The 27,741-nt window shown below is 52.1% G+C and overlaps 1 protein-coding gene across 1 annotated transcript; it reads right to left on the bottom strand.

Moving 5' to 3' along the window:
- Window positions 1–103: 103 nt before the first annotated feature.
- On the bottom strand, window positions 104–27,079 carry TM7SF3 (transmembrane 7 superfamily member 3). Its single transcript, XM_075343751.1, is given in 14 exon segments — window positions 104–1,379; window positions 3,589–3,625; window positions 3,628–3,693; window positions 3,695–3,754; window positions 4,127–4,224; window positions 4,711–4,863; window positions 5,441–5,521; window positions 8,278–8,364; window positions 8,495–8,672; window positions 9,451–9,622; window positions 9,702–9,822; window positions 9,973–10,123; window positions 19,075–19,229; window positions 26,924–27,079. Coding segments are annotated over 14 exon segments (1,680 nt in total). The 5' UTR covers window positions 26,982–27,079; the 3' UTR covers window positions 104–1,116.
- Window positions 27,080–27,741: the final 662 nt, after the last annotated feature.

Below are 27,741 nucleotides of genomic sequence, written 5' to 3'. Positions count from 1 at the left end.
AAAATCAGCCGAGTTATTTTCAGCCCAGTCGGACCGATTTTACTCACATAGATGTGTTTCCACCCTTAAAGCCCCTTTAAAAAGAAAAAAAAAAATATATATATATTTTTTTGCAAATTGACACTTTATTCCTGGAAATGACACATTTAGTAATTACATTAGTGAATAACTTTACTTACAAAAATTTGAAAAATATGAAAAAAAACCAAAAACAACAACAAACAAGAGAAGCGAGAGGAGAGTGCGGAGCGAGCCCTGAGAGAAGCGTCCGCCATAGTGGTATAAAGCGGGCAAGAGGCGGCGGGAATACTCCGGAGACTACTCCCACCTCTGGCTATAGCAAAACCACAACACCCATGCCTCAGGCTGTCAGAGCATTCTGGGAGTTGTGGTTTTAAATTATATATTATATTTGAATATAAATTTTGTTAAGCTGTGAGTGGCTGACTGACCCCCCCCCCCCCCCCCTTAAAGGGGCCCTCCAGGATTTTATAAAATACAGCTCAAGCTTCTATTAGACACTAGTATCCTTAATCTGAGCATTTTATAAACTCCTGGAGGACTCCTTATAAAAAGTTTTATATAAAAAAGGTATAGCACCGCCATAGTGTTTCCAAGTTACTGCTCTGGTATAAAAGCTCTCAAAACAAAACAAAAAGAAATGTGCAACACCGGAGGAATGTGTGAAATTACGACCGTCTGGCATCCTTTAAAGGGGGACTCCACTTATATTAGAAAAATAAAATAAAATCTGATTAGTAAGGCAGGGCTGAGAAGAAATGCCAGGACTGGTCTGCTCCCTCAGGGGTCAGAGTAGTAAATCTAGTGGTTATGGATCCACTGACACCTACAATTACTCAGGCCTTTAGCACAAACTTACTGGCATTGAGCTGAAAGAATGGAAAAAGCCTTAGTCGTGGTTGTGCGACTTTAGTAATCAGATTTTTGGGGAGAACCTCTAAAAAAACGGGATAAACACTGAGTCACCATTGTATAAAGCAGCTAATGGCTTCAGTAGTCAGTGGCCACGGCAGCAGAATACTGAGTCCTGGCTTCAGTCCTAGGTAAACACGTGGCCTGCGCCCGGTCCGGCCTGAACCTGGGGCTTTCCTGTGGCTACAGCAGCAGGGGCGTCCGCTCCCCCCATGACTGCCGCTTGCGGAAGAAATCTCTGAACTGTGTTAGGCCGGCCCGGATCCGATCCCTCAGGGGAGGCAGGTGGTGACTGGGATCCAGGATGTTCGTGATCCGCCGCTCCCGCTGTCGCTTCCACACCACATAGGGGGTCGGGGGGAAAGGTGGTCGATCCCTCACCCTGTAGAGCTGGATAAACACACCGCTGACCGCAAGGACCACCCAGACCGCGATGATGATGAAGTCTGTGGAGACCAGAGAAAGATGTCAAGAGTGGTAGACCTTTCCTTATAAGGGGTATTCCCATCTCCAAGATCCGGTCCAAATATGTCGTAGGTGTAATAAGAATTATATTAGCAAATACCTCTAATTAGAAATGTAGTATAATTTCCCTGATAGCCACATCACTTACCTCATGTGCAGGGCATCACAGTAGCTTAGGTATCCATGGTAACAATCACAAGCAACTCACTATATGTGACGTCAGTGGCCATAACCATGGAAACCAAAGCTGCAATTCCATTGGAGGTATTTACTATTTACTACACCTACTACATACTGGGATAGGATTTTGGAGATGGAAATACAGTTAAGTTTCTGGGGAACCAGATCCGTCCCACCATGACACCTGCTACAAGGAGGACGACGGCAGCAAGAAAAGCTACATGCGAAGTTGTGCGGAAATCCAACCCGCACATGTCACAAGCTCAAATAACAGCTCTGCCCCCCTCCTCCCACCATTATTTACACTGCAGCTCTGCCCCCTTTCCCCCCCATTATTTACACTGCAGCTCTGCCCCCCTCCTCCCACCATTATTTACACTGCAGCTCTGCCCCCCTCCTCCCACCATTATTTACACTGCAGCTCTGCCCCCCTCCTCCCACCATTATTTACACTGCAGCTCTGCCCCCCTCCTCCCCCATTATTTACACTGCAGCTCTGCCCCCTTTCCCCCCCATTATTTACACTGCAGCTCTGCCCCCCTCCTCCCCCATTATTTACACTGCAGCTCTGCCCCCCTCCTCCCACCATTATTTACACTGCAGCTCTGCCCCCCTCCTCCCCCATTATTTACACTGCAGCTCTGCCCCCTTTCCCCCCCATTATTTACACTGCAGCTCTGCCCCCCTCCTCCCACCATTATTTACACTGCAGCTCTGCCCCCCTCCTCCCACCATTATTTACACTGCAGCTCTGCCCCCCTCCTCCCCCATTATTTACACTGCAGCTCTGCCCCCTTTCCCCCCCCATTATTTACACTGCAGCTCTGCCCCCCTCCTCCCCCATTATTTACACTGCAGCTCTGCCCCCCTCCTCCCACCATTATTTACACTGCAGCTCTGCCCCCCTCCTCCCACCATTATTTACACTGCAGCTCTGCCCCCCTCCTCCCCCATTATTTACACTGCAGCTATGCCCCCCTCCTCCCACCATTATTTACACTGCAGCTCTGCCCCCCTTCTCCCCCATTATTTACACTGCAGCTCTGCCCCCCTCCTCCCACCATTATTTACACTGCAGCTATGCCCCCCTCCTCCCACCATTATTTACACTGCAGCTCTGCCCCCCTCCTCCCCCATTATTTACACTGCAGCTCTGCCCCCCTCCTCCCACCATTATTTACACTGCAGCTCTGCCCCCTTTCCCCCCCATTATTTACACTGCAGCTCTGCCCCCCTCCTCCCCCATTATTTACACTGCAGCTCTGCCCCCCTCCTCCCCCATTATTTACACTGCAGCTCTGCCCCCCTCCTCCCACCATTATTTACACTGCAGCTCTGCCCCCTTTCCCCCCCATTATTTACACTGCAGCTCTGCCCCCCTCCTCCCCCATTATTTACACTGCAGCTCTGCCCCCCTCCTCCCACCATTATTTACACTGCAGCTCTGCCCCCTTTCCCCCCCATTATTTACACTGCAGCTCTGCCCCCCTCCTCCCACCATTATTTACTCTGCAACTCAGCCCCCCTCCTCCCATGTGCTTTACATTGCAACTCGGCCCCCCTCCTCCCCTATGCTTTACATTGCAACTCAGCCCCCCTTCTCCCCCGTGATTTACACTTCAACTTGGCCCCCCTCCTCCCCCCCCTTTGCTTTACACTGCAGCTGTCGCCATCCTTCTCCCTTATGATTTACACTGCAGCTGTCGCCATCTTCTCCCTTATGATTTACACTGCAGCTGTCGCCATCTTCTCCCTTATGATTTACACTGCAGCTGTCGCCATCTTCTCCCTTATGATTTACACTGCAGCTGTCGCCATCTTCTCCCTTATGATTTACACTGCAGATCAGGGCCTTCCTCCACCCATGATTTACACTGCAGCTCTGCCCCCTTTTCCCCCCCATTATTTACACTGCAGTTCTGCCCCCTCCTCCACATGATTTACACTGCATCTTCGTTCCCCTTCTCCCCTCCCCCTACAGATTTGGATGTGACGGCGGATGTCTCTTACCGTTCCTCTGGAAGGGCACGCTGCTGTAGGCCGTGCTTGAAGTCCCTGCTTTAGCGCCCTCTTCAGGACATTTAGGGTGATGTAGCTGAGGCTGGTGTACAGGTAGGCTGGCAATCGCCAACACCACCGCATAGGAGCCGACCACGCTGCAGCTCAGGATATTCAGCTGTGGGGAGAGGGAAGCCGGCCTATCAGTGCCCCACATTGTAAGAAAAATGACGCACTTCTGCTTGTAAAGCCGCCGGAGAGTTAACCATTTCACATGATTTACACTGACCTTTGCAGTGTGCTGACTGTGTGTGTTCGTGTGTGTTCGTGTGTGTGTGTTCGAGGGAAAACCCCCCCACAAACTATTGGTCACCTACAATCAGCCACAAGGGGCGCCACGATCCCACGTCATGTGAACTGCACAGTCATCCACGAGAAACGCGTCACATGACGGCGACAGCGACTCACGGTCAGGAAGCGGTTACAGATCAGTACATTGCAATATACAAATTTATTTAAAGAGATCCCGCCCTCATAATATGAAACTAACCATTTTTGGGAAGGGGAGCAGAAACGCCGGCACCATCAGAGCGACGCATGCGAACGTCAACCAGAATATGCTGTCGTTTCGGAAACTGGAATACTCGCCTGCGGGACGGACACAAAAAGTTAACGAGATTCAACAAGGCATCCTTAAAGGGGCGGCTCACAAGTGGGAGAGATCATGCATGTTTACATGGTGAGCAGCTGAATGTGGGCGGGGCTGTAAAGTGATTGACAGGTCTGATCCTGCAGCACACTGCTGAGCTGGGACATCACCGCATACAGTTTGTGCGCTGCAGGCAGAGACTGCCGCTGACACTGGTTATGGAGCAAATGACCGGCGTCGACACCGGTCCAAAAAACGTGAATATCTAAATGTCCCGTTAGGTGTATGCAGCTCCTACGCAGGGCTGTGTCTCCATAGTAATGGTGTAGCACCATGCTGCAGTCATGCGCCGCTCTGTCCTCCTCTTGAATACACAGTGTTTGTAGTCTGTAGCCATGGAGACACATAGATCTGCCTGGAACCTGCATACACATTGGCAGGATTCTTTTTATAACTTAATACAGTTGTAGGACTTCATACATTACCTATTGGGGTGAAGAACAACATGGCCGACACCAGGAACCCCAGCACCAGCCCCACCAGCATTACACAGAGGTAAATGCAGCCAAACCTCCACCAGTAACCGAACAGCAGGAACCCCCCGAGGAGCCCGGCCACGGCCGTCAGCGACAGACGAGCTGCGGAGAGAAAAATGGAGAAAAGTGAAGGCTCAGACACCGGATCATGGGTCATAGGCCACAGATATAGACTGGTCTCTGCCTGCACAGTGACAGGAATATATATGAGAGCCACTACAATATGATTGGCTGAAAATCGGAGGGGGAGGAGCCTAGGCGTGACAACAGCCACAACCGGACAACAGGAACTATGGTAACAACCAAAGCTAGTTCTTCACCTAGTGATTGGCTGCCAGGAGGAGCTGAAAGAGGGCAAGGCATAGCCTCTATGACCAGATGGTATCATGGCTGACCATTGTAACTATCCATTAATGCTTTATCTAGTGATCGACTGCCAAAAGGAGCGGAAAGAGGGAATGAGAAGAGCCTGCTGTGGAAGAAAGGGCACCAAAAATGGTGACTCAAAGCTATGGCCTTCAAGATCAGCTTCTAGGAAGAGCTGAAAGAAGGGAGAAGAGGATGGTATCTGACAAAGTACGGACTTAAGAAAAACAATATCCCCAACATTGTCTGCCAGAAGGAACAGCTCCACTACAGCCAACATGCTTGACAGCTATTTCCTGAGGACAGGTCTTACCGTCATGGTTGAGATGTGTAACGCTTGTGAGGAGGAGGAACATGAAGAATCCAAAGATGATAAACCCCATACAGAAGAAACCTGGAGAAAAAAAAAAACGCAGAGAAGATAGGGGGACGGGACGGGCCAGGGCGGGAAGGTCGCGGTGGACGGGCCAGGGCGGGAAGGTCGCGGTGGACGGGCCAGGGCGGGAAGGTCGCGGTGGACGGGCCAGGGCGGGAAGGTCGCGGTGGACGGGCCAGGGCGGGAAGGTCGCGGTGGACGGGCCAGGGCGGGAAGGTCGCGGTGGACGGGCCAGGGCGGGAAGGTCGCGGTGGACGGGCCAGGGCGGGAAGGTCGCGGTGGACGGGCCAGGGCGGGAAGGTCGCGGTGGACGGGCCAGGGCGGGAAGGTCGCGGTGGACGGGCCAGGGCGGGAAGGTCGCGGTGGACGGGCCAGGGCGGGAAGGTCGCGGTGGACGGGCCAGGGCGGGAAGGTCGCGGTGGACGGGCCAGGGCGGGAAGGTCGCGGTGGACGGGCCAGGGCGGGAAGGTCGCGGTGGACGGGCCAGGGCGGGAAGGTCGCGGTGGACGGGCCAGGGCGGGAAGGTCGCGGTGGACGGGCCAGGGCGGGAAGGTCGCGGTGGACGGGCCAGGGCGGGAAGGTCGCGGTGGACGGGCCAGGGCGGGAAGGTCGCGGTGGACGGGCCAGGGCGGGAAGGTCGCGGTGGACGGGCCAGGGCGGGAAGGTCGCGGTGGACGGGCCAGGGCGGGAAGGTCGCGGTGGACGGGCCAGGGCGGGAAGGTCGCGGTGGACGGGCCAGGGCGGGAAGGTCGCGGTGGACGGGCCAGGGCGGGAAGGTCGCGGTGGACGGGCCAGGGCGGGAAGGTCGCGGTGGACGGGCCAGGGCGGGAAGGTCGCGGTGGACGGGCCAGGGCGGGAAGGTCGCGGTGGACGGGCCAGGGCGGGAAGGTCGCGGTGGACGGGCCAGGGCGGGAAGGTCGCGGTGGACGGGCCAGGGCGGGAAGGTCGCGGTGGACGGGCCAGGGCGGGAAGGTCGCGGTGGACGGGCCAGGGCGGGAAGGTCGCGGTGGACGGGCCAGGGCGGGAAGGTCGCGGTGGACGGGCCAGGGCGGGAAGGTCGCGGTGGACGGGCCAGGGCGGGAAGGTCGCGGTGGACGGGCCAGGGCGGGAAGGTCGCGGTGGACGGGCCAGGGCGGGAAGGTCGCGGTGGACGGGCCAGGGCGGGAAGGTCGCGGTGGACGGGCCAGGGCGGGAAGGTCGCGGTGGACGGGCCAGGGCGGGAAGGTCGCGGTGGACGGGCCAGGGCGGGAAGGTCGCGGTGGACGGGCCAGGGCGGGAAGGTCGCGGTGGACGGGCCAGGGCGGGAAGGTCGCGGTGGACGGGCCAGGGCGGGAAGGTCGCGGTGGACGGGCCAGGGCGGGAAGGTCGCGGTGGACGGGCCAGGGCGGGAAGGTCGCGGTGGACGGGCCAGGGCGGGAAGGTCGCGGTGGACGGGCCAGGGCGGGAAAGTCGCGGTGGACGGGCCAGGGCGGGAAAGTCGCGGTGGACGGGCCAGGGCGGGAAGGTCGCGGTGGACGGGCCAGGGCGGGAAGGTCGCGGTGGACGGGCCAGGGCGGGAAGGTCGCGGTGGACGGGCCAGGGCGGGAAGGTCGCGGTGGACGGGCCAGGGCGGGAAAGTCGCGGTGGACGGGCCAGGGCGGGAAAGTCGCGGTGGACGGGCCAGGGCGGGAAAGTCGCGGTGGACGGGCCAGGGCGGGAAAGTCGCGGTGGACGGGCCAGGGCGGGAAAGTCGCGGTGGACGGGCCAGGGCGGGAAAGTCGCGGTGGACGGGCCAGGGCGGGAAAGTCGCGGTGGACGGGCCAGGGCGGGAAAGTCGCGGTGGACGGGCCAGGGCGGGAAAGTCGCGGTGGACGGGCCAGGGCGGGAAAGTCGCGGTGGACGGGCCAGGGCGGGAAAGTCGCGGTGGACGGGCCAGGGCGGGAAAGTCGCGGTGGACGGGCCAGGGCGGGAAAGTCGCGGTGGACGGGCCAGGGCGGGAAAGTCGCGGTGGACGGGCCAGGGCGGGAAAGTCGCGGTGGACGGGCCAGGGCGGGAAAGTCGCGGTGGACGGGCCAGGGCGGGAAAGTCGCGGTGGACGGGCCAGGGCGGGAAAGTCGCGGTGGACGGGCCAGGGCGGGAAAGTCGCGGTGGACGGGCCAGGGCGGGAAAGTCGCGGTGGACGGGCCAGGGCGGGAAAGTCGCGGTGGACGGGCCAGGGCGGGAAAGTCGCGGTGGACGGGCCAGGGCGGGAAAGTCGCGGTGGACGGGCCAGGGCGGGAAAGTCGCGGTGGACGGGCCAGGGCGGGAAAGTCGCGGTGGACGGGCCAGGGCGGGAAAGTCGCGGTGGACGGGCCAGGGCGGGAAAGTCGCGGTGGACGGGCCAGGGCGGGAAAGTCGCGGTGGACGGGCCAGGGCGGGAAAGTCGCGGTGGACGGGCCAGGGCGGGAAAGTCGCGGTGGACGGGCCAGGGCGGGAAAGTCGCGGTGGACGGGCCAGGGCGGGAAAGTCGCGGTGGACGGGCCAGGGCGGGAAAGTCGCGGTGGACGGGCCAGGGCGGGAAAGTCGCGGTGGACGGGCCAGGGCGGGAAAGTCGCGGTGGACGGGCCAGGGCGGGAAAGTCGCGGTGGACGGGCCAGGGCGGGAAAGTCGCGGTGGACGGGCCAGGGCGGGAAAGTCGCGGTGGACGGGCCAGGGCGGGAAAGTCGCGGTGGACGGGCCAGGGCGGGAAAGTCGCGGTGGACGGGCCAGGGCGGGAAAGTCGCGGTGGACGGGCCAGGGCCAGCAGGGCAACTCACCAAGCCTCAGCCAGCGGTGCCCTGAGAAACAGATGAGGAGGCCGAAGATAGCGCAAAATGTGAAGAAAACTTTGGTTGACACTTTACCTGCAAAAAGAAGAGAATGTAATGTGAGGCTATAATGTTTTGAGGCCTCGCAGTGAGGGAACGGAGTGTTATGTGTGCGCATCCACCTCCCATTGACAGCTCCCCAACCTCCCCCATTACTCTCCCGTACCCAGTGTGGCGCAGCTGTCCATGGCCGAGGTGAAGTTGCAGGCATAGGTGTGGACAGGCACATAGGCTGCCGACGTGTTCAGGACAGGATCACGGACAACCACGTTGTAGATGACACCTTGTCCGGGGACCGAGGAGAAAGACATGGTGGTCCTGTCGCTGGAGGTCAGAGTGGCCAGCTGGCAGCAGAACAGAAGAGGTAAATTAGCACCATACAGCAGAGATCATCAAGCATTCTGCCCCATCAGAAGGCACTATCTGCAGTCATATGTAAACCCTTCTCTGCCCTAGGCCACCAGGGATGCTGAAATTAACTGCTTTTGCTTCCTAGTTATTCAAGGTATTATGACAAACCCACACTACCAAATCAGAAGGGACTGCGACATTAACTCTTTACATACCCTAGTACAGGGTTCCCAAATGTCAGTCCTCGAGGCATGGACAGCGAATGATTTCCTCAGAATCATCATCTGTGTAATACTAAGGAAATCCTGAAAACATGCAACGTTCTGGGCCTTGAGGACTGGATTTGGGGAACCCCGCCCTATACCACCTGGGATACTGGCATTACCCCATCTTTACAAACCACAAGGCCTGTCCACATTAGCCACTTAAAAGTTTTACTGAACCCTATCTCTGTCCTTGATCACTAGGGATACTAGTATTATTCCTTCCATTTCCCTAAACCTCAATTATAGGTATTTATCCATTCCCTCTTGCCCTAGATCACCAGGGCTGTCAAAAATAATCCACCTTTCTTCCCTAGCCCAGCAGGGATCCTGGCAGTAATCCTCAAGGAATGATATAGAATATCCCTCCCGCCATGTCACAAACTGTGACCACTTGCTCATGTCTTTCATCTCATACCATTCTGTAAAAATTCTCCCCCTCCCCTGAAATACTCTGCGCTGCTGAGAGACTTCAGCCACTATGTAACGCTCCTCGGTATCCTCTTACCTTTATGCCATTGGCAGAGATTTGCCGCACCAGTGACATGGTCTGCAGATGCGCCAGCAGCACCGAGTCGTTCAGATTGTTCTCCGGCAGGAAGTACTGGTAGACGTCGTACTGGAGACGAAACCGGGATTCCTGGCCCGTCTGGACATCGCAGGGCAGAGGCTGCGCCGCTCTATAGGGGAGAGTCACATGTATCACCCCCGACTGACGGACGCCCACACTCCTCTCTAGGACACCGCTATGTTCCGTACCTGGCATGGCCCAAGTTGGCAGGAGCGAATGTGATCACAGTCTCGTAGAGGTTGTACTGCAAGTGAACGTTCGGGTCAATGTCCAAACTGAACTCCAGGTTACAGGCTCCGGGGATCGGGTCTGCGGACAGAAGACAGCAGAGTTATGCCATATACCGCCTCAGGGTGCAGAAGCACGAGTATTATGACCGCCGCCATGTCATTTCCTACAAGAGGTGACCGGCCGTTACCCCAACAAGAGGAATATTCCCCACATTAGGCAGGCGATTACCTCGTTCAGAGTACGAAACCGTGACAGCCGAGGCAACAAGGGGGTCCGGGGACGACGTGTCCAGGAACCAGGAGCACGAGGTCTGGTTGGGGATGAGTTCATTCAGGAGGCCGGCGTCACTGCCAGTCTCCGAGGCATTAATAGTCGGGACCTAGAAAAAGTAGGAGTGTAAATACCAAGCGAGTGCAGCTCTGGAGTACAGGATCAGTAATGTATGTACACAGTGACTGCACCAGCAGAATAGTGAGTGCAGCTCTGGAGTACAGGATCAGTAATGTATGTACACAGTGACTGCACCAGCAGAATAGTGAGTGCAGCTCTGGAGTATAATACAGGAGGTAACTCAGGATCAGTAATGTATGTACACAGTGACTGCACCAGCAGAATAGTGAGTGCAGCTCTGGAGTATAATAAAGGAGGTAACTCAGGATCAGTAATGTAATGTATGTACACAGTGACTGCACCAGCAGAATAGTGAGTGCAGCTCTGGAGGATAATACAGGTGGTAACTCAGGATCAGTAATGTATGTACACAGTGACTGCACCAGCAGAATAGTGAGTGCAGCTCTGGACTATAATACAGGAGGTAACTCAGGATCAGAATTGTAATGTATGTACACAGTGACTGCACCAGCAGAATAGTGAGTGCAGCTCTGGAGTATAATACAGGAGGTAACTCAGGATCAGTAATGTATATACACAGTGACTGCACCAGCAGAATAGTGAGTGCAGCTCTGGAGTACAGGATCAGTAATGTATATACACAGTGACTGCACCAGCAGAATAGTGAGTGCAGCTCTGGAGTACAGGATCAGTAATGTATGTACACAGTGACTGCACCAGCAGAATAGTGAGTGCAGCTCTGCTCAGCTGCTGCTCACTGTGGTAATTGAGGTGTGGTCGCTTCTGATCCTGGTGTGTGCTCCTGAGCTCCTGAGAAGGAAGACCTCTCCACCAGGGACCTGCTCTCTCCTCCCCAGGGAGGGAGCGGGTTGCTGGGCATGGGCGATGGAGCCAAGACCCCTGCTTCTGTTCCCCGAACCAGGCCGGCGGGGATCAAGAAAAGCCAGCAACCGGCCTGCTCATCTGAGGACTCGGGGGTGAGGCCCTTCACCAGGAGTCGCAGTAATGTGGCTCCTACTCCCCCCGGGTCTGTGGAGACCCCGAGAAGCTGCAAGGCTTCCAGCATAGAGGAAATGCCTGCAAGTGTGCATGATAGCCGTCCTTCCGGAGGAGAGCCGAGTACTCACGGAGGTGAGGCCGACCTTGCTGAGGAGGGATGGGGTTCGCAGCGACCCCGGGAGTCTGTGTCCACCTATGGCTCCCGGGTCATGAATCATCTGCGTGAGTATGAAGAGGCTAGCAAGACCATCAGGAGACTCCGGGAGGAGCTGCGCTGCACAAGCGCCAAAGCTGCCACAGCCTCCAGGGCCCGGAAGACCAAGCTCCTGGCAGAAATTAACAGCTTAAAGCAGGAAATTAATGAATTGGAGGTGAGAAAAGCATTTATTAGAGAAAAAAGTGGACCGTTTAAAGAAAAACTAATGAGTGAGGACCGGTTCCGGCAGATGGCTGATAACAGAGAGCAGAGGCTGATGGGGCTGCAGCCTGAGAGCCAGGTAGATGATGATGATGATGATGATGATGACCAGCAGAAAGCCCCACCTGGCAGCCTGCAGAGCCACCCGCAGGCCACATGCAGCGAGCTTCCTGCGGGACAGGCGGCTGTGCCATCTAGTCGCGGTCCTGCTGGCTCTGGGGAGGACAGTGACCACAGCAGCCAGGGAGGGGCGCTAATGGCGGAGATCAAGCTGCTGGAGTCCCCAGTGTGCCTCCAGAACTTCCACCTTGGTGATGATCTACCAGAGGAGGCACCTGGGGGCAAGAGCAAGGCGAAAAAGAACAAGCCAAAGCCGCAAGAAACGGTAAGCTACGTGTATGCCCCCCTCCCTGTACCCCCAGAGCCGGCCGCAGGGTCAGCTTGCTGTATAAGCCCCGTTGCCCAGCCCAGCCCGGGTCCTGCTGTGGATTCGGTGCAAAGGCGCGGGGAGATCACAAAGCGAGGTAGCGAGGTGCAGAGCTGCGTTTCTGCTTGTAGTAGTGGGGACGTAGCAGGGGATGCATCAGCCGAGAGGCTGGACAGTGAGGGCGGCCCGGCGGCGGGCATTCGGTCAGGCCGCGATACTGTGGTGCGCTCCCCTGTGGGAGGGGGGAGCAGCCCAGTGTCGGGGGCAGCTGCGGAAGCCTCGGCGCCTCTAAATACTGTTGCTGCTGATCACTCAGTTGAGAAGCGGCGGCAGTGTGAGGGGGCTGCTGGGGCTGAGAATCCCAGTCCTCCCACGAAGCCTCTGTTCTGTGTTGGTGCCGCTGGTCAACCGGATACTGATAGTGAGGATCAGCGGCACCTCACAACAGCTAAGGATCAGCGGCGCCCTGCTCAGAAGTCACTAACTGATGACGCGGAGGGCACTCATAAGACCAGGGGTGAGGGCGCCTCCAGTTCTATGGAGGTGGCTGAGCCCCTTGTGCCCGATGATGCTGAGGTTAACATGTCACCCACTCAAGGTACTGGTTCAGCAGGTGTGAATGTGGTGGTGGGGGCAAGTGAGGAAAAGTCTGAGGGTGTGAATATTGGTGAGGGTGCTGGTATGATGGATGGTGAGATGGAGGTGGGTAATGATGAGGTAATTACTGGTCCAGTTGTCCCCCCGGTGGTGGCAGCACCTGTCAGGAGTTATGCCAGTGTCACCGCTGGGGGAACCAGGGCGTCCTCCTCGTCTCCGGCCTCTGTGGACGGCATATTGCAACGGCGCCTCCTGGAGGCTCTAAAGAGGGGTGAGAGATCACTAAATGTAGAGGGTCGAGAGGTTGATCTATCCTTTTGGATAGAGAGGCATGGCCTCGGGGCCTTCCGAGAGCAAAGAGAGGGGGATACTGTGTGGTCCCTCCCGACAGCCGGGCCGGCCCGTGTGCGTAGGAATGTGGTCCATCTTCAGTGGAGGGGCAGTGATGCGTGTCTTCCACGGAAAAAAGTTGTGGAGCTCCTGCTGGGGATGGGCTTCAAGGCGAATGACATCTACGCTTTCTTACATTTCTATGGCACGACCGAGTTTGATATCAGCTTTGTTCGGCCGGAGGGGCTTGAGCTCTTCTGGTCGAATTATGAGCTGGTAAAGAACGAGCCTGGCTGGCGAGACTTTGACGTTCAGGCAGTGTCTCGCCAAAACCAGGTCAAGAGAGTGACCGTGATGACTTGTAACGAGTCACTCTCTTGTTTTGACATCATGACGTGGCTTAGTCGGTACGGGGAGGTGGTGGAAATGCCGAAGAAAAACCGAGACGAGTTTGGTATCTGGTCAGGGGCCTGGACGTTTTTGGTAAAACTTAAGCGTTCAGGTGGTACGGTTGCCCACATCCCATCATCTGCCTTCCTGGGTAGGGATCGTATCCTGGTCCACTACCAGGGGCAACCGAAGCTCTGTCACAAGTGTGGCGACCCCACGCACTTTAGTGCAAATTGCGCTGTGCAGAAATGTGCATTGTGTGGGGATGTCGGCCATCTCGCCGCATCTTGTAAGGAGATTAGGTGCCACCTGTGTGGTGAGTTAGGTCATCCGTTCAGCCGTTGTCCTCGCTCCTTTGCTAATACAGTCAGGACCCCGGTGGGAGAAAGTCGAGAGGCAGATTCTGCTGGGGAAGGGACTGGCAGAGGTGAAGGAGCTGAGGGGCCAGGGAGGAAAAGCAGGCAAAAGACGCCTGCCCAGCTGAGGCGTCTAGATAAGCGCAGACAGGAGAGGCAGGTGGGCGAGCCCCGGCCAACTAGGGTGACCCCTGCTCTGGATGCCAGGCCTGCTGCTGAGGCCCCGAGGGACAATGAGTTGGATGAGGAGGCCAGGAGGATCCACAGGGAGGAAAATGCCACTTCCTCAGAATCCTCCCATTATGAAAGTATGGATGAGGATAATAGGCAGTGGCTACAGGAAAAGCGTAAGCGCGGCACCAGGAAAAAGAAAAACAAGGGAGATGTAACATCTTCTCCTGCTCTGACTAAGGTACCCAAGGAAGGTAAAGCCGACTCCCCTCTGGTGGGTCTCTCTAACCAGTTCCAAGCCCTTGAGGACACCTCTTCCTCTGAAGAGGAAGACGAGGGTGAGGTTCCGGCCTCGGCGGTGCTTACAGGAGGCGCCGAGTCTCCTTCTCCTGGGGATGCCAGGTCCACGGGGGGAGGGACTGGCCCAGAGTCCGGAGACGAGGACGATAATAGAAGCAAGAGTGTGGGAATGGACGTATCTGTGTCCCTCAAGAGGGGGAAGGATTCCTCCTCGGAGGCAGAAGATAGGAAGGGGAGCGGGAAAAAGAAAGCCGTCTAACTCAATCACCAATGATGGCGGTACCCACTCTGTTGACGCTGGCGTCCATTAATGTCGCCAGCATTAAGTCAAATACGGCTAGATTTGCGGCCTTTGATTTTTTCAGCCGGGTTGAAGCTGACATTTTCTTTTTGCAAGAGACCAGGCTGTCAAACACAGCGGAGGTGTTTAAAGCCAAAAGGGAGTGGAGACTCGGGCCCTCTTATTGGTCTCTTGCAGCCGAGCCGTATAGCGGAGTGGCGGTCCTCTTTACCGCACCGGTAGAATGCCGACGGGTTATTGAGTTAGAAATGGGGAGGTGCCTGATCTTAGATGTCCTCCTGAAGGGACAGGAGCTCCGGCTCATTAATATCTATGGTCCCCAATCTAAGTGGGACCGGAAGTGTCTCTTTATGAGGATCAAGCCCTACCTTTTTACGAGTCGGCAGGTTGTCTTTGGAGGGGATTTCAACACTGTCACGAGACCCCGAGATAGAGGAGGTGCCAGAGGAAAGCTGACTTATGATAGCGTCGCTCTTAATAGTATAGCTAGTGAGGCTCGCCTGGTGGATGTCCACATCCGGCACACCCCGGGCCACGAGGGGTTCACCTATCATAGAGGTAATTGTAGGTCCAGAATAGACAGGTTTTATTTAAAGGAGGAAGCCGTCTCTTCAGCAGTATCTGTTGTTGAGGTGGAGTTCTCCGACCACTGTTTAATTTTGTTTTCTCTGAATGTTACAGAGACCCCCCGGATGGGAAGAGGCTTTTGGAGGCTGAATTCGTCTCTCTTGGAAGAAGCGGAGATAAGACAGTCCTTTGAGGATTTTCTTCAGAGCCAGGTACCCTTACTGGATCTTTGTAGTAGTAAGTCAGAGTGGTGGGAGATGTTCAAGGAAAGGGTGGCGAGATTCTTCCGCCAGCTCTCAAGCCTCAGGAGTCTGGACAGGTACCGCCTGTACCAGGGCCTGAGGAGGAAACTCGAGCATCTTGTCTCAGCTGGAGGTAGCCGTGAGGAGATCTCCAGAGTGAAATCTTTGCTGAGGAGGTGTCAGTATGATAGGCACGCATCTTTGGTTTTTGAGAGGGATTATGGGAAGTACCGCTCGCCCGACCCTTACAGGAACTGCAAGATGTCAGTGAATAGTAAAGTTGTCACAGGACTGATTGACAGTACAGGGTCCCTGAGGAGATCCAGATCAGGGATCCTGGAGGTCGTCAGATCCTTCTACTCGCACCTCTTGGGGAAGAGGGATCTAGACTGGGATGAGATGTCGGCTTTCCTGGCTGAAGCTGTCCCCGAACCAGGGGTAGACCCTTCTCTTGATGTTTTGACGGAGATGATCACGGAAGAGGAAGTTAGGTTGGCGATTGAAGGGCTAGCCCTAAAGAAATCGCCAGGTCCAGATGGCTTAACATCTGAGTTCTACAAGACCTTTAAGGACGCCTTGGTTCCCCTCTTGACTGAGGTATTCAATGAGTGTCTTTCCTTGGGCACTCTGCCGAAGTCAATGAGGAGGTCTGCCCTGATCATCTTGTCAAAGGGTAAGGATCCGTCTTGCATTGAGAATTGGCGTCCCATAGCGCTTCTCAATGCAGACAGGAAGGTTTTGGCAAAGGTGCTGTTTAATCGGCTGGTGAAGTTTGCACCCCAGCTCCTTTCAGGGGCCCAGCATTGCTCTGTTCCGGGCCGCAGTACATTTAGTGCTGTGCTCTGTGTCCGAGAGGCAGTGGAGCAGGGTAGGGCTGGCCACTGGAAGGGGTACATGCTGTCCCTGGATCAGGCAAAAGCGTTTGATCGGGTTAATCATGAGTACCTCTGGTCTGTCCTTCTGAGGTATGGCCTGCCGGGGAGGTTTGTTGATTGGCTTAAGACCTTGTACGCTGGGGCAGAGAGTTTCCCGCTTGTGAACGGTTGGATTGGCAGCTCTTTTGAGGTTGGTTCTGGTGTTCGCCAGGGTTGTCCCTTAAGCCCCCTGCTGTACGTGTTTGCGATTGATCCTTTCCTTCGGAGGGTGGAGAGTGGACCGTTGGCAGGGGTCGAGATGGACCGGACGGCACCGGAATCCACTCTAAGGGTGGTGGCGTATGCTGATGACGTCACCATTTTTGTTTCCTCGGATGGGGAGGCAGAGTGGCTGATGTCAGAGGTAAATCGCTACTCTGAGGCATCTGGGTCCAAGATCAACCGGGATAAGTGTGAGAGTCTCTGGCTGGGAGGAGGAGATCCTGGTTTTGATCTCCCGGACACCCTTCCAGGACCCAAAGTTTCTGCAAAAGTTCTTGGCATCGAATTTGGCCAGGGGGATTACCCCAAACAAAATTGGGAAAGCAGGCTAGAGATCGCCACTCAGAAGGTCAACCAATGGAAGGGTTGGTCTTTGACCCTAAGGGAAAGGGTAAACCTGATCAAAACTTACCTGCTCCCTTTACTCATCTATCTGGGCAGCGTGTGCATCTTGCCGGAGCCTCTCTGGACTCGGATCTACAGTTTGTTCTTCCAGATGTTATGGGGGAATAGACTGAACCTGATCAAGAGGGAGGTTACTTACCGTACGAGGAGACTAGGAGGGTTGGGTATGGTCAACCCTGTGGTATTCCTTGTGAATACCTTCATTAAGATCAATATTGCAAACCTCTGGAAAGATAGGGCTCCTCCGTGGGTATTCTCCTGTAGTGGATGGTTTCAGCCTTTCTTCCAGGAATGGGAGACAGGAGGGCAAGTGAAGGATCTTCGCACACCGCATGGACATCTTCCGGCTTATGCTACCCTGGTTCTGAAGGTAATTCGCCGGTGGGGACTGGGAATGTGGGAGATTAGGACTCTGCCAAGGAAGCTCCTTGACAAAAGGGTTCTGTTGACCCATTTCCAGAGGCCTCTGGCGCTCAGAGACTGCCCAAGTCGGGATTTTGGGGTGGGTTTGCATCTTTTAAATTCTATCAGAATCCCCTCGAAGTTTTGGGACTTGGCTTGGCGCTGCTTCCATGGGAAACTGTGTGTGAGGGACAATCTGAAGTGTAGGAGCTCTGAGGATAGGAATTGTCCTCGAGAGCAGTGTGGTACTGTGCTGGAAAGCATGGACCATTTCCTGCTTCGTTGTCCCTTTAACACAGAGGTATACAACAGGGTGGGCGCCTCCATTGGCTGGCCTCGGCTGGCCGGTCTCTCCTATGCGGAATGGGCCTATGGAGCGTTCAGAGACCTGGGTGGTCGGGACCGCTGCACTTTATTTCTAGTTAGCGTAGTGGTTAGGTATCACATGTGGAACGCACGGTGCTTAGTATCGACGCAACGGAAAATCCTCCCAGTGGATGATGTGTTTAGGACCATACTCGGTGACCTGGTGAAGGTGCGCTCTCTGGAGTATGAGAGACTGGGCGCGCGGAGGGAGGCTCTCCTCTGGAGGGGCTTTTCTTTTAGTGTGCCTTAGTCTACTCCTCTCCTTTCCTGGTGGTGGGCTGCTGCTGACACCCTAGATTTTTGTTTTGATCAGTATACAGTGATGTAGGGCTGCAGGCGCCGAACCTGGGCTTTGTTGATTGTTTGTTTTGTTTGTTGATTTGTTGTTGGTTTGTATATATTGTATATATTGTGTATATAGATAGGGGTGTAGGTGTTAGGTTGGGTGGTGGCAGGAGGGGGGAGGTGGGTTCATCTTTTGGGACTTTGGGACATTGAGGTTTGGGTTACACACTGGCGCTGCCTGATCTGGTCCAAGGACGTTGGACATGGACTGAAGCATGAGACGCAGGACCAGCTCTCAGGTCGGCGCAGGGGTGGGGATGGTGGTCTGGAGTGGGGGGTTCGTTTATAGATTTAGTTTTGTATATAGTTAGTATTGATTTTATTTATGTTTACGCGTGTGTATATAAAGGGAAAAAAAAAAAAAAAAAATTTGCCGTACAGGCTATTTATTTTCTTTCCTGTTTTATGTTTGCTATTTTCTTTGGCAGCTGGACCAGAAGTCAGTGATGTTATTTATTATTATTGTGTATATAGGAGGGTTGTATGTAATAATGTGTGTGTGGAGAGAGCGAGCGGCTGAACCAGGGCTCAGTTACATGCAGCTTTTCTGATTGATATTTTGTTATGTTTCTGTTATTATGTTTTTTTACTTTTATAATAAAAGATGTACAGGAGGTAACTCAGGATCAGTAATGTAATGTATGTACACATTAACTGCACCAGCAGAATAGTGAGTGCAGCTCTGGAGTATAATGCAGGAGGTAACTCAGGATCAGTAATGTAATGTATGTACACATTAACTGCACCAGCAGAATAGTGAGTGCAGCTCTGGGGTATAATACAGGAGGTAACTCAGGATCAGTAATGTAATGTATGTACACATTAACTGCACCAGCAGAATAGTGAGTGCAGCTCTGGGGTATAATACAGGAGGTAACTCAGGATCAGTAATGTAATGTATGTACACATTAACTGCACCAGCAGAATAGTGAGTGCAGCTCTGAAGTATAATACAGGAGGTAACTCAGGATCAGTAATGTAATGTATGTACACAGTGACTGCAGCAGCAAATAGTGAGTGCAGCTCTGGGGTATAATACAGGATCAGTAATGTATGTACACAGTGACTGCACTAGCAGAATAGTGAGTGCAGCTCTGGGGTATAATACAGGATCAGTAATGTATGTACACAGTGACTGCACCAGCAGAATTAGTGAGTGCAGCTCTGGAGAAGGTGACCAGTCCATCACCACTAGAGGAGACTACATACAGGAGGTGGGTTACGCACCTTGCTTGTGGACAGCGTCACGTTCACGTACTGACTGTGCACTTGGAATAGGATGAAGGAGACGTTGCTGGGAATGTTATGTAGGACAAACTCCGTTGGGGAGGAATGATTGAGTGTGAAGTCTGTGAATCTTCCCACTGACACATCTGAGAGTCCTGGAAATAAGAGAAAAAATATACAATAGTCACCCTAATCTTATGCAGTCTCAGCAGGGGTGCATTATTGTTTAAGTCGCATTGCTCAGTATGAAGCAAAATTAAATTCATTCTTCATACGCCGCCTGCATTCTGTATCAGTCACCCGCCTGTCACATGAGGCAGAACACAAATCATTATATCATGTGCAGAGTGACCGAAAACAGAAGAACAAAACATAACCGCACAAATCTAATAGACGAGGGAAACATACACAGAGGTTACAATATCCTGTGCTCAAGGGACTAAACTAATATAGGGGCAGTATTACACCGTGTTTCCCCGATAGTAAGACACCACCGATAGTAAGACTTAGGCTATGTGCGCACGTTGCGTACTAGCCCTGCAGATATTTCTGCAGCGATCTGAAGAGCACATGTGCGCTTTAGATCGCTGCAGAAATGTCCGTAGTGAGCGCCGATTCCATGCGCTCTGCCTGCAGCTCCTGCCATAGACAGAGCAGGAGCTGCCGGCAAAGCGCAGGAAAGAAGTGACATGTCACTTCTTTTTACGCAGCACTTCGGCAGTAGCCGAAGCGCTGCGCTCTAAAGCGCCACGTGCGCACGGCCCCTGCACAATCTCCATAGACTGTGCAGGGGCCGCAGGACGCATGCAGCGCAGCGTAACTGCATGAATTTACGCAACGTGCGCACATAGCCTAAGTGGGGGTTTTGGGTGGGGGTCGGCTAATGTAAGACGTACCCCGAAAGTAAGACATAGTAAACGGGAAAACACGGTAGTAGTTAAATTCTTGTATATAGGGGGCAGTATTATAGTAGTTATATTCTTGTACATAGGAGCAGTATTATAGTAGTTATATTCTTGTATATAGGGGCAGTATTATAGTAGTTATATTCTTGTACAAAGGGGCAGTATTATAGTAGTTATATTCTTGTACATAGGAGCAGTATTATAGTAGTTATATTCTTGTACATAGAGGGCAGTATTATAGTAGTTATATTCTTGTACATAGAGGGCAGTATTATAGTAGTTATATTCTTGTACATAGGGAACAGTATTATAGTAGTTATATTCTTGTACATAGGGGCAGTATTATAGTAGTTATATTCTTGTACATAGGGGGCAGTATTATAGTAGTTATATTCTTGTACATAGGGGGCAGTATTATAGTAGTTATATTCTTGTACATAGGGGCAGTATTATAGTAGTTATATTCTTGTACATAGGGGCAGTATTATAGTAGTTATATTCTTGTACATAGGGGCAGTATTATAGTAGTTATATTCTTGTACATAGGAGCAGTATTATAGTAGTTATATTCTTGTACATAGGGGGCAGTATTATAGTAGTTATATTCTTGTACAAAGGGGCAGTATTATAGTAGTTATATTCCTGTACATAGGGAACAGTATTATAGTAGTTATATTCTTGTACATAGAGGGCAGTATTATAGTAGTTATATTCTTGTACATAGGGGCAGTATTATAGTAGTTATATTCTTGTACATAGGAGCAGTATTATAGTAGTTATATTCTTGTACATAGGAGCAGTATTATAGTAGTTATATTCTTGTACATAGGAGCAGTATTATAGTAGTTATATTCTTGTACATAGGGGGCAGTATTATAGTAGTTATATTCTTGTATATAGGGGGCAGTATTATAGTAGTTATATTCTTGTATATAGGGGGCAGTATTATAGTAGTTATATTCTTGTACATAGGGGCAGTATTATAGTAGTTATATTCTTGTACATAGGAGCAGTATTATAGTAGTTATATTCTTGTACATAGGGGGCAGTATTATAGTAGTTATATTCTTGTACATAGGAGCAGTATTATAGTAGTTATATTCTTGTACATAGGGGGCAGTATTATAGTAGTTATATTCTTGTACATAGGAGCAGTATTATAGTAGTTATATTCTTGTACATAGGGGGCAGTATTATAGTAGTTATATTCTTGTATATAGGGGGCAGTATTATAGTAGTTATATTCTTGTACATAGGGGGCAGTATTATAGTAGTTATATTCTTGTATATAGGAGCAGTATTATAGTAGTTATATTCTTGTACATAGGAGCAGTATTATAGTAGTTATATTCTTGTACATAGGGGGCAGTATTATAGTAGTTATATTCTTGTATATAGGGGCAGTATTAGGGCTGCTTCTCACTTGCGAGTTTCTCGCAGTAGAGCAATGCGAGAAAAACTCGCATTGGAATTGGACACATGTTAGTCAATGATTCAGCTCTCATCTGCGATTTTTTTCTCAGTCCAAATCGGACCGAGAAAAAAAAATCGCAGCATGCTGCTTTTTTGCGAGTTTCTCGCACCATTTGTCCCAATGATTTCCTATGGAAGGGGATTAAAAGTAGCATCACACACGCGCACCACCGTTCACATTTGCGAGTGTGGCAGTAACTTCGCTCATTAGATGAATGTGACAGCACATTCCCATAGGTTAATTAAATGAAATGTTTAATAGCTTTTATCTAATTAAGATGTTGCATGAAACTAGCATCGCAATCGCAACACACGCGAGCAAAAAGCATCGCACTTGCGTTGCACTCGCACCTAACGTGAACTAAAATCAGCCGAGTATTTTTCAGCCCAGTCGGACCGATTTTACTCGCATAGATGTGTTTCCACCCTTATAGTAGTTATATTCTTGTACATAGGGGCAGTATTATAGTAGTTACCGTATATTCTTGTACATAGGAGCAGTATTATAGTAGTTATATTCTTGTATATAGGGAGCAGTATTATAGTAGTTATATTCTTGTACATAGGCGCAGTATTATAGTAGTTATATTCCTGTACATAGGGGCAGTATTATAGTAGTTATATTCTTGTATATAGGGGGCAGTATTATAGTAGTTATATTCTTGTACATAGGGGCAGTATTATAGTAGTTATATTCTTGTACATAGGCGCAGTATTATAGTAGTTATATTCCTGTACATAGGGGCAGTATTATAGTAGTTATATTCTTGTACATAGGGGCAGTATTATAGCAGTTATATTCTTGTACATAGGGGCAGTATTATAGCAGTTATATTCTTGTACATAGGGGCAGTATTATAGCAGTTATATTCTTGTACATGGGGGCAGTATTATAGTAGTTATATTCTTGTAATAGGGGGCAGTATTATAGTAGTTATATTCTTGTAATAGGGGGCAGTATTATAGTAGTTATATTCTTGTACATAGGAGCAGTATTATAGTAGTTATATTCTTGTACATAGGGGGCAGTATTATAGTAGTTATATTCTTGTAATAGGGGGCAGTATTATAGTAGTTATATTCCTGTACATAGGGAGCAGTATTATAGTAGTTATATTCTTGTAATAGGGGGCAGTATTATAGTAGTTATATTCTTGTACATAGGAGCAGTATTATAGTAGTTATATTCTTGTACATAGGGGGCAGTATTATAGTAGTTATATTCTTGTAATAGGGGGCAGTATTATAGTAGTTATATTCTTGTACATAGGGGGCAGTATTATAGTAGTTATATTCTTGTACATAGGGGGCAGTATTATAGTAGTTATATTCTTGTACATAGGGGCAGTATTATAGTAGTTATATTCTTGTACATAGGGGCAGTATTATAGTAGTTATATTCTTGTACATAGGGGCAGTATTATAGTAGTTATATTCTTGTACATAAGGGGTAGTATAGGAGTTATATCATTCTCAGTCACAGATACCCCAATCATCTGATGTTTCCAGTCATTATTTTACATAATATTTACAATATTTTACTTTCCATGGAAGTATAGTCATTTCCTAGAAAACACAGCACAGTTTTGCTGACCGGGAGTAAATTTAGCCTGTGACATTTATGAATCTGCAGACGTTCTGAGACGACTTTTGAAAAGGGAAGTTACTTGGGGAAGTTTGGCCAGTTCGTTATTCCGTTAGTATTTTGTGCCACTTTCAAGTATAATTTTCTCAATGCTCATTACCTAAAGAAACCATTAGGGTACGTGCCCACAATATGGACGTGCTGTGTCCTCTCCTGTGAGGCTGCGAGTGCTGGCCGCAGGAGACCATGATCAGGGTTCGGGCCGCTGTGGTCTCTGTTCTCCCTGTAGATGACACTCGCGGCTCCACAGCAATAAATTGACATACTGCTTGGGAAGCCGCATCACATGTCGTTTTTCCCGCAGTGTAAACTAAGCAGTGGGCAGATTTCTAGAAATCCCATCCACTGTGCTTGTACTGCACAATGCAGCATTTTGGACAACGCTGTGAACCCTGATTGTGTGATCATAAAATACTTGCATATTAGTTTCTTTTGCTCGGGGAGTTCCTTTATATATTTTGCAGGAGTTTTCCCAGACATATCCGGTATGAGATCCTCGTGACTTACTATAACCTCCTTGTATTCATCTGGATCCTCCATTAGGAGGGGAGCGGCTGATGAGCCGATAGAGGAACCGAAAAAAGTTTGGGATTTTTCTCGGCCCTGAATGTAAACAAAAACATTGCAGCCGCAATCTGTAAATAGTGGCATGAAGCCCACCCTCCCCGGCTCTGCGGTGCCAGTCCTCACTGCTGCCCACGCCCTCCATGAGCGACAGGAGGAGCAATACAATATATCCCTCTCACCAGGGAATGGTGGAAAAACCGAAAACTCATCAGTAATACCCTCATTCTGATCTTGATACCTTTTTCCTGCACTGACACATTGTATAAAGAAAACTCCAGCTTACCATATAAGTAACTGACTACGACTGACATTGTTGCACTTTTTAGCTCAAAGAATTGTCTCAGCCTGGGGAGGACCCGAGTAATGCAGCGCGGAGCAGAACACATGACGGGACTTGTGACCGGCCATGAAATGCGCTAATAGGGGCCGACAATACTGCTCTATGGAGAGGATGGGAGAAGCCCCCCTCCACTGGATGGTCAGGGCTGACACAGGTCAGAGAGATCCTACAAATCGAAGGCTTGGAGAAGAGCAACCTCCAGAGGCAGCTGCTCAAGCCAAACCCTATAGATAACACATAGGAGGAATGCACACGTGTCGTGTCACCCCCTTTCCTGGGCGCCAGACCCCCTCAGCAGATGTATCACAGGATATTTGTGGCCACAGCCTTACATAATGTCACCACAGCCCTGACAAAAGGAAGAGGCAGCCCTGTAGCTAGCAGTGGAGCGCCCCCTACTGGGGACCCCATATCAATGACAGGGGGACAGAGCGCCCAATAAAAAGGTCTGAGGCAACTTCAGATATCATTGGACCTCTGCAGTCAATCACAGGCTGCAGCAGTAGTGTTGAAGGTGATACAGATCTATGGGGCGGCCTGTGTAGACTGCAGAGTGTTGGAAGGAGAGTGCTTCAGTTAGATTATGTCATTCTAGAGGCTCTCCACCTGATCCGCTCATTATAAAAAGCCTTTACAATGTTATTAACAGAATACAGTCCCAGATAACGTGCTGACCATTGGGGGTCCCACCATTGGGGGTCCCATTGCCTCCGCTCCATTCATTGCCTGCGGCCATTAGTAGTGGAGGCTCTACTCAGCAGTGTGCGAAGCAGAGGCCGACCACGCGCTGCCCCATTCAGGACGAGGCTGCAGATCCTGGATCTCAAAGCACCAGAGCCGTGAACCGGTCTATAATGGTCAGCAAGTCATCCAGATTTTATAAGGAGAGGGAATGACGTATTTTGGGATACTGCTAATCCAGGCTAATGAGGGCAGAGGCTGGCATAACTAGGTGTTTTTTTCCTTGTAGTGATGAGGAATGGAATTGAGAGGAAAGGTGAGACCATAGATACCAGTTTACCAAGTGTGGGTGGGGGGGATGGGGGAGGCCATGCACAATGCTTTACCAAGTGTGGGTGGGGGGGATGGGGGAGGCCATGCACAATGCTTTACCAAGTGTGGGTGGGGGGGATGGGGGAGGCCATGCACAATGCTTTACCAAGTGTGGGTGGGGGGGATGGGGGAGGCCATGCACAATGCCTTACCAAGTGTGGGTGGGAGGATGGGGGAGGCCATGCACAATGCCTTACCAAGTGTGGGTGGGAGGATGGGGGAGGCCATGCACAATGCCTTACCAAGTGTGGGTGGGAGGATGGGGGAGGCCATGCACAATGCCTTACCAAGTGTGGGTGGGAGGATGGGGGAGGCCATGCACAATGCCTTACCAAGTGTGGGTGGGAGGATGGGGGAGGCCATGCACAATGCCTTACCAAGTGTGGGTGGGAGGATGGGGGAGGCCATGCACAATGCCTTACCAAGTGTGGGTGGGAGGATGGGGGAGGCCATGCACAATGCCTTACCAAGTGTGGGTGGGAGGATGGGGGAGGCCATGCACAATGCCTTACCAAGTGTGGGTGGGAGGATGGGGGAGGCCATGCACAATGCCTTACCAAGTGTGGGTGGGAGGATGGGGGAGGCCATGCACAATGCCTTACCAAGTGTGGGTGGGAGGATGGGGGAGGCCATGCACAATGCCTTACCAAGTGTGGGTGGGAGGATGGGGGAGGCCATGCACAATGCCTTACCAAGTGTGGGTGGGAGGATGGGGGAGGCCATGCACAATGCCTTACCAAGTGTGGGTGGGAGGATGGGGGAGGCCATGCACAATGCCTTACCAAGTGTGGGTGGGAGGATGGGGGAGGCCATGCACAATGCCTTACCAAGTGTGGGTGGGAGGATGGGGGAGGCCATGCACAATGCCTTACCAAGTGTGGGTGGGAGGATGGGGGAGGCCATGCACAATGCCTTACCAAGTGTGGGTGGGAGGATGGGGGAGGCCATGCACAATGCCTTACCAAGTGTGTGGGGGGAGGATGGGGGAGGCCATGCACAATGCCTTACCAAGTGTGTGGGGGGAGGATGGGGGAGGCCATGCACAATGCCTTACCAAGTGTGGGGTGGGGGGATGGGGGAGGCCATGCACAATGCTTTACCAAGTGTGGGTGGGGGGATGGGGGAGGCCATGCACAATGCCTTACCAAGTGTGGGGGGGGGGAGGATGGGGGAGGCCATGCACAATGCCTTACCAAGTGTGGGGGGGGATGGAGGAGGCCATGCACAATGCCTTACCAAGTGTGGGGGGGGGATGGGGGAGGCCATGCACAATGCTTTACCAAGTGTGGGTGGGAGGATGGGGGAGGCCATGCACAATGCCTTACCAAGTGTGGGTGGGAGGATGGGGGAGGCCATGCACAATGCCTTACCAAGTGTGGGTGGGAGGATGGGGGAGGCCATGCACAATGCCTTACCAAGTGTGGGGGGGGGAGGATGGGGGAGGCCATGCACAATGCCTTACCAAGTGTGGGTGGGGGGATGGGGGAGGCCATGCACAATGCCTTACCAAGTGTGGGGGGGGAGGATGGGGGAGGCCATGCACAATGCCTTACCAAGTGTGGGGGGGGGATGGAGGAGGCCATGCACAATGCCTTACCAAGTGTGGGGGGGGGGGGATGGAGGAGGCCATGCACAATGCTTTACCAAGTGTGGGTGGGGGGATGGGGGAGGCCATGCACAATGCCTTACCAAGTGTGGGTGGGGGGATGGGGGAGGCCATGCACTGGTTTACCAAGTGGAGAACACACAGCCATTTGTAGAACAGGCAGAGACAAGTGTGCGTGTTTGTTTTATGTATGTGTAGCTAGTGGTGTGTTATGTATCCATGCAAATGTGTGTATGTGTGGCTATCTCCGGCTTTCTTACCCGCGGCGCAGGAGACTCCCATCAGGAGCAGTGCGGTGATCGCCCCCGGACCTCTCATGCTGCCGCCCTGCCCTGGTCCTGGCTGCACACTGCCTCACATCCCCCAGAGAGCTACCACCAAACCTCCCAAACCGGACCGCACTTCCGGCCCCGCCTCTGGACTGCAACAGCTATGACAATAAAAACAGAGCACTTCCGGACGATGGAACGCAGCTTTCGGGCTGTTCAAGCCAGTACACTTCTCACTTCCGGCCCATGGAACGCAGCTTTCGGGCTGTTCAAGCCAGTACACTTCTCACTTCCGGCTGATGGAACGCAGCTTTCGGGCTGTTCAGGCCAGTGCACTTCTCACTTCCAGTGAGAAGCAAGTCGCCAAAGTCTGGTTGTGGTGATAAGTGATATCCTATGATTCCCTCTACAGTATATAATAACCAAGCTGAACAGCAACAAGGGCCATATATAACTGCTGCGCAGGAAAGCAGGCCAATCACATTGCCACTTTCACTTTATGTAATACAACTAGGAAAACTCAAGTTGTTTTTTAATTAGTTATTTGCAGAATGCAGATTTAATAGCTCTAATGACGTTTGGAAAAATGTAGGTAAAATCTATTTGGTTCGCTGCAACAACAACCTTTGATTGGTCTTCGATTGAGAAGTGAAAGCTGAGCTGTGATTGGTTGCTATTGACAACTGTACCAAATTAATCTATCTTCTCTCCCCTATGTTCTCTAGCAAGATAACCTCACTGGCCATACTTAACTCTTAAGAGCCACAACATTTTTTTTTTTCTATCATCATATCCTGAAGCGGCTGATT

Source organism: Anomaloglossus baeobatrachus, chromosome 4 (assembly GCF_048569485.1).
Source record: "Anomaloglossus baeobatrachus isolate aAnoBae1 chromosome 4, aAnoBae1.hap1, whole genome shotgun sequence".
Classification (NCBI taxonomy): Eukaryota; Metazoa; Chordata; class Amphibia; order Anura; family Aromobatidae; genus Anomaloglossus; species Anomaloglossus baeobatrachus.
This window is presented reverse-complemented; position numbering and strand designations above follow the sequence as displayed.